The following is a 6,696-nucleotide window of genomic DNA, read 5'->3' on the forward strand; positions in this document are numbered from 1 at the left end:
TCAACACTGAATACTTTTAAACTCTAATATGCACTCGCCTACACACACAAACATTTATACAGCATATATTCATAAATGTTAATCACTCAGTTCTAATATTTTRTTAATTGCAATGTTCAGTTTATATTGAAATGTTAAATTATTCCGTGGAAGTTAGAGAATACATTCAAATATTTGAATTCGATCGCTTAACTCTTCATACACAGTTAGCTCTTCTCTTAAAGTTCAATGTTCCAAATAACAATATTATCTTATCTCCTAACGTTTTTGGCTGAGGTCGAATCACGTTACCATATCAATTTGAAAAAAGACCTACGTAATGTTTTTTAATAAAATGCAATTTCTGCCATTTAATAGAATATTTGGGCCTTCGAAAAGTAAAAGCACGATTGGTTCCAAAATCACTAAAATTTTTCGAAAAACAACATCGCGTTAACGTCTCAACACCATTCATTCAAGATGTCATTAAACGTATTATTACTGGCGATATATCTTGAACCTATGCTTTCGACACGGAAAAAGACAATCAATCGGCCGAATATGTAGCAAAAGTGAGCCAAACCGAAAAACCACGTCCAAACAGGTCACAAAACAAGTTTACGTTGATAGTGTGCTTCGATTATCGAGGTGTGGCTCTATCCTTCCTTTCGACCGACCAAACTTAACAAGGAATATTATTTGACTGGTACACGCCGTTAGCGCGAAGGTATTCGTAAAAAGAAACGAGAATTATGGGCCTACGACAGTGTGCCGTCGCCACTGAATTAATTCTTTGTGAGTTTTTCGCCTAATTTTTAACCATTATCGCGGCGCAACCACCGTATTCGCCTGATTTAGGTCCGTGTGGCTTCTGGTTATATAGCAAACTCAAACGACCGCTCTTGGGAAACCATTTTAAGTCAGTTGACGACATTTAGTTTCCGAAAATTTACTTTAATAATTGCTTGAGGGAACAACATACATAGATTGTGAAGAATAAATTAGAAAATTTAAAATTATGAAAAAATTATTATCATTTTGTGCTCATACAAGTAGTAGTACAAGTATGTTCAACGTAAGGCTACCTAAAACCAAAATATTTAAAATGAGTATATTCCCCAAATAAGTAGCGTGTTTGACTGAAGTTGAATAAAAATTATCTCATTAATATTTTAATAAAAAAGAAATTCTGCTTTTACTACTTTTTGCACACTTCGCGACTACGCATCTCATGAAATTGCTTAAGGGGGGTGCCTGCTTTAGTGGCTTAAAAAATCGACTTTTTTGAAGTGTTTTTGGGAAAAGTAATAATTAATTAATCCGAAATTTGTACGCTTTATATATATTTAAACATCATCCGATTTTTTTTTTTTAGAAACGAAATCTATAATATTCTGCCTTTGGGAAGCAATTGACCGATTCATCTCGCATTTGCAGCGGGCAGGATTCAGGTCGCAATTTTTATCGGAAACAAAAAGTTAAAGAAGATTCATATTTGCTAATAACTTATATTCTGTTTAGACCAAGAAAATCACCAAAAGAAGTGTAAAATTATACAATTTCTAAAACATTTAAAAAAGTGTTTTTTGACCAAAAAAATGTTATCTTATGTGATTTAAAAACTTTTCCTAGTATCTTTTAGTTTAAATAGAAGATAATTTAATGACAAGGATAATAAACTTTGCCTCAATTCCATATGACGTTTAGCTTTTTTTTTCTATCTTGACCGATAATTCAGTAAAATCGCAAAATTGAACAACCGAGAAATCGCGTGTCAAAATTTTCGCTTTCTGCCCAATCGCTCATATATCTGCTAGACGCTCGGTCACTATTTTCCTTCTAGCTTCGAAAACACATCGAACTCCCATCTATAACTTTGGGGACGTATTCTTAGACAATATTTATAAATATTTAAACAAAAAAATCGATTTTTGAATACTCAAAAGCAAGATTCCCCTTAAATTAATAACCCATTACTTTCGAGAATAACATAAGTTGAGTTTTGAGTTAAGACTTTCGCAAAACCAAATATAATATATATACTGAGACCTTCTACATCTAAGTTGTGACCTCGGTAAATAAATACTTTTCGATGCAAAATAAGATTAAGTAATTTCACGCTATCCATGAAAGTGCTGTTTCATATAATACTCAAACATTTGTGAACTATCAACAAATTTTGGGTTCAAAAATGCGCACATCATCAATAAAATATTGTGTTCCACAAATTTCGGTTAAATTTTCTGAAAATAATCCATACCGTTTATGTTATTTAAACTCACATACTTGCATGCTGTCCCGCATTCATTTGCATGTTTTACTAAATACTAATCAGCACAGTTCTAATAATCCCCCAAACTTTAGTTCCCAATTGTTCTAATTCCTGCCGACAACTCATATTAATGCAGCTAATCGTATTTGTGGATTATCTTCAACAGCAGCATGGACCCCGTGCCCTTCGACTACCGGCTCTTTGACCCGCCACCAAAACAACCGAAACCAACAATTGCCTGTGGTGCACAGTCACAATCGCATCACCATCACCAGCGACAAACATCATCCACATCAACATCCACATCAGCATCCACATCCACATCTGCCCAAAATTCAACCAACAATACAAATATGCCCAGCGGTCTATCCGGTGGCAAAGTACGATCAAAAGCTACCGATACTAATTCCAACAGCGGCAGTAACTTCCTCCTCGCCGGCGAGTTCCAATGTACAACTAACAGCATCCCCGCCCCGCATATTGTCCAGTCGGGTTCATATGTCGAAATTCTGAAGCATGCCGCACCACAACCCCCCAACAACCAATCAAACAACCAACAAACAATCATGCAAGCGCCAAATGCAAAACGTCCAAGCGGCGTTGGCGCTGGCGGTGGCACAAACAACGGTAGTAATAATGTTGTCAGCGGTGCAGCATTGGCTTGTCACAACAAAAGCTATGGTGACTTTCTGACAATTACACCACGCCGCAAAGGCAAACTGCTTTCATCTAGCTATGGTGACAAACACGGTGGCGCTGGTGGTGGTGCTGTTGGCGGCTTGGATGGCAATAACCAAGACAATTATCGCCATCATTTGCCTACCAGCATCGAACCATTACATCTACTCGGCATACCCAATGACAACATGTCTACTTTCTTTGACTATCGTGCCATGGAGACGCTCAGCAATAGTGATACGCTCGCAATTGGCAGCAGTCTCTCAGGGCATGCACACAACAATAGAGGCAACAAAGCATATGACACGAGTACCACTTGCTTAAATGCAAACAATTATGGTGAATCACCGCAGAGCAATAGTAATTCAGGCATACCTGATGAGTTCCATAATATAATTAGCGAGAAGAATCTAAGTCCACCCTCGGCCTTCAGCGATAACAACAGTTGTCTGGCAAAAGGTAAGGTCTAAACATCAAAGTCTGGTAGCAGCACATCAAGGAAGATCATATCAACATTGGAATTTACGACATAATTAACCTAAAAGAACTGAAGAATTCTGCATATCAAGTAAGCGAATCTCTCTAACGGTTATACTAGAATTACGTCATATATATTCATGAGAAAACAAAACAGCGGAGAAAACGTAAAAAGGAGAATCATTATTGGTTTAGGGGTAACAATCGATCGAAACGAAGACGCAACCAAAGACTTTTCTGCAGCATTTAATCACAAGCGACAAATATAAAGTAAATATATTTAGAATTAAACGACGGGTGTGTTCTTAAGTTCACCGACATTCACAAAAAGGAAATCTTCCAAGAAGTATCGCTTTCGTATATCGTAAAAGCCATAAGACACAAAGCTCTACACATCTCCAAAAAATAGCATACTTTTAGATATGTGTTACGTTTGTATGTACTAGGCTATACGCTAATCCATGTAAATTTATAAAATTGCAGTATTTATGGCGAATGGCGCCTAGTTAAATTAATTAGAGGTAAAAAGTGGCATTTCGTTTACAATTGAGTTCTCGAAACCGTTAGCTTGAACGGACAAATGAGTGAATGATGAACATAATCGAAAGCGCTAACTATCAGATCCATTTCATCGACACTTTTACGTAAGAACCATAACCTATCCGCAGAATTACTATCAATAGAGGGGAGCCATCTCAAAAGATTTTGTCATCGCACAACATTTGCAGAAAATATGATAATATTAGACTGTTATGTTTAAGAGAGGAATTTGACTCTTTTTTTACTTGTCTTAAACTGTTTAGGAGATGATTTTAGTCCGCAATTTTGCTTCCCAGTAAGCCGACACTATATTCAATTTTTCGAAGGGTATCATGACGCTAGAGAGAGAACAAGACCGAAATAATCTGCTTTTGACAAATTCCGGGAATCTTTATTCATGAGAGCTATCAAGCTTTCTGGCACATTTCCTATTATTATATTTCTACAAAATTGCATGACCTGTGCTGCAAGGATACACTTTTTATGAACTATAATGCCAAACTTGATTTTGGAGTCATTTCCCAACCATACTGTCTTTCTTTTTGGGTGGTAAACTAGGAGAATGGCGAATCATTAAAACATCATTGTAATAAAACAAGTTCGTGAGCAGTGTTTAGCATTCAGTATTAAATAGATTTTTTGTTGCAGCGTCTTAGACAACATTTCCGCTCCGTAATGGGAGTACTTGGCATATATGTTGGTTGGCCAATGCCACGCCTATAAAACGCCATTAAATGAAAACATATAAACCAACGACCATATCAAGATAAATAACAGGGGAACACAGTTGTAAGTGACATTGACTGAAAAATGGGTATGGCTCTGCACTAAACCACTTAAGCTAGCTACAAGAACCAAATTCGATCACGGCAAATCCCTTTAGCACCCCTATCTGATAAAATCGGGAGATAACTCGGTTCACTTCCCATATAAAACTGTTAAAAAGTACTAAAATGTGCGATGGGCATTATTTAAAACTATTCAAGCCGCTAGGTACCTAATATGTAGAGCCCAGTATCTATAGTTGGCTGTTCGCCTTCAACTGAACTTAGCCCTCCTTCCATGTTTCTGAGTTAAAATAATTTCATGAATATTTTCTTCCATTTTCATTACATAGTCTCACTTTTTCAAAAGTTTTGCTTTGGAGAGAGTCCTTCTTCTGTTATCTTTTCACATTTTTACTATAGAACTGAATTTTGCTGCGAGCTCTTTTAGCTTTGTCTTTCCAACTGTGAAAAAAAATCATTTTTTATAGATTGTTTTGAAGATGCTACGAGTATTATGGGTACTTTGTAGATATGTTAGTTTAATAGTTTACAATTGTATCTGTAAACGTATACTTAATGCCAAATCCTTCTTATACAGTCTAGTACCGAAGGTTCTCAATTTCCATATACGTAGCTAAGTGGAAAAAATTTTTGACGATTGATTACATTTTCCAGTAAAATTCTTTACGCTGGAGAAAAAATTTTTGTTGATTTTTCTTATCTGACTGCAAAATATTTGAGATGTTGCTATTGCTAAGCTCTGTATTGGGAAAGTCAGAAGTGCTTAGGTATTTTGGCGTATAGTTAAATATACTGATTTCTGATATAAAAAGCTAGTTTATTTAAAATAAATTTTTTATATGATTAACTAATACTACTATATAAATTCTACCCTAATTAACTACGTTTTCAGTTAGTTTATGGAATTGACTTCAATTTCAGCGATTCGTGGTGAGAAATGTTTAAAAATAAGAACAGAATTTTGTAGAAAAAGAGCAAAGGAAATTGCATTAGATAAGTTGATTATTACATATACCATACATATTTATAAGCATAAGCAACACACTGTTAATTAGTTAAATCTACAAATGAAGAATTAATTACCATAAATATAAACGAACTCCTTTTTTAATATTGTGTACATATATACTATAACGAAGTATTTGAAAGCATTTAAATATATGCATTTAAAACTCAAATATCGAACACGAAACCAAATATCAATATTACAAACTGAACATACTGAGAAATTACATAGTTATCTTAACGACTGTATGTGTGTACATATATAGAAACAAACGTTAATATCGTTTATTTTAGTCAATAAGGTAAAGAAGTCAATAAATCATTAACAATTATTAAAAATAATTATAACGGTATAAGCCCCTGCAAGCCCATAGACAACAAAATTAGACAGTTTGGTAGCAGCAGAAACCGTGAATTTGCGATTAACCCTCGATATCAATTTAAAGCGTCAATTTTTTTATAAAAATTTGCAAACTTTTGAACTAACTATGTATTTAAGAAAAAATTAAAAATTTAGGCGCAACAAATTTTAGAAAAAAAAAAATGAATATAAAAAAATTTTAAGACATTATAACAACGCGNNCTGCTTGAAGTTAAATTCGGGATTCCGTAATATAAGTTCGATGTTTACTTTTGTGCTTTATAAGTAATACTAAGAAATTTTAGAAAAAAAAAAATGAATATAAAAAAATTTTAAGACATTATAACAACGCGCATACACTGTATGGTATTTAAGTGAAATTATAAGTTTGAATCAAAAAATTAAATAAATGTTATCAATTAAACGAAGGTTAGGTAATAAAATAAAATCAGCAAGCAGCAAAGAAAAATTTTATAAATAAATTTAGTAAAAAAGAAACCGCAAATTACAAAAATTACTTGAATAAAATAAATTAAATTAAATTGTGCGTCACTTATATTTCCAAGAATATTTAGATTTACATAAAATTAACCAAA

At 34.0% G+C, this 6,696-nt stretch overlaps 1 protein-coding gene across 1 annotated transcript in view; it reads left to right on the forward strand.

The window, feature by feature from the left end:
• LOC108965955 (Down syndrome cell adhesion molecule-like protein Dscam2) overlaps positions 1-6,257 on the forward strand; it is a gene marked incomplete at its 5' end in the record, with an annotated part of 86,620 nt that extends 80,363 nt beyond the window's left edge. The window contains 1 exon segment of the mRNA XM_018928641.1: positions 2,418-6,257. Coding sequence (XP_018784186.1) covers positions 2,418-3,399 — 982 coding nt within the window.
• Between the last annotated feature and the right edge of the window lie 439 nt (positions 6,258-6,696).

Source organism: Bactrocera latifrons, unplaced genomic scaffold (genome assembly GCF_001853355.1).
Source record: "Bactrocera latifrons isolate USDA-ARS-PBARC rearing strain unplaced genomic scaffold, ASM185335v1 scaffold_151, whole genome shotgun sequence".
Lineage (NCBI taxonomy): Eukaryota > Metazoa > Arthropoda > Insecta > Diptera > Tephritidae > Bactrocera > Bactrocera latifrons.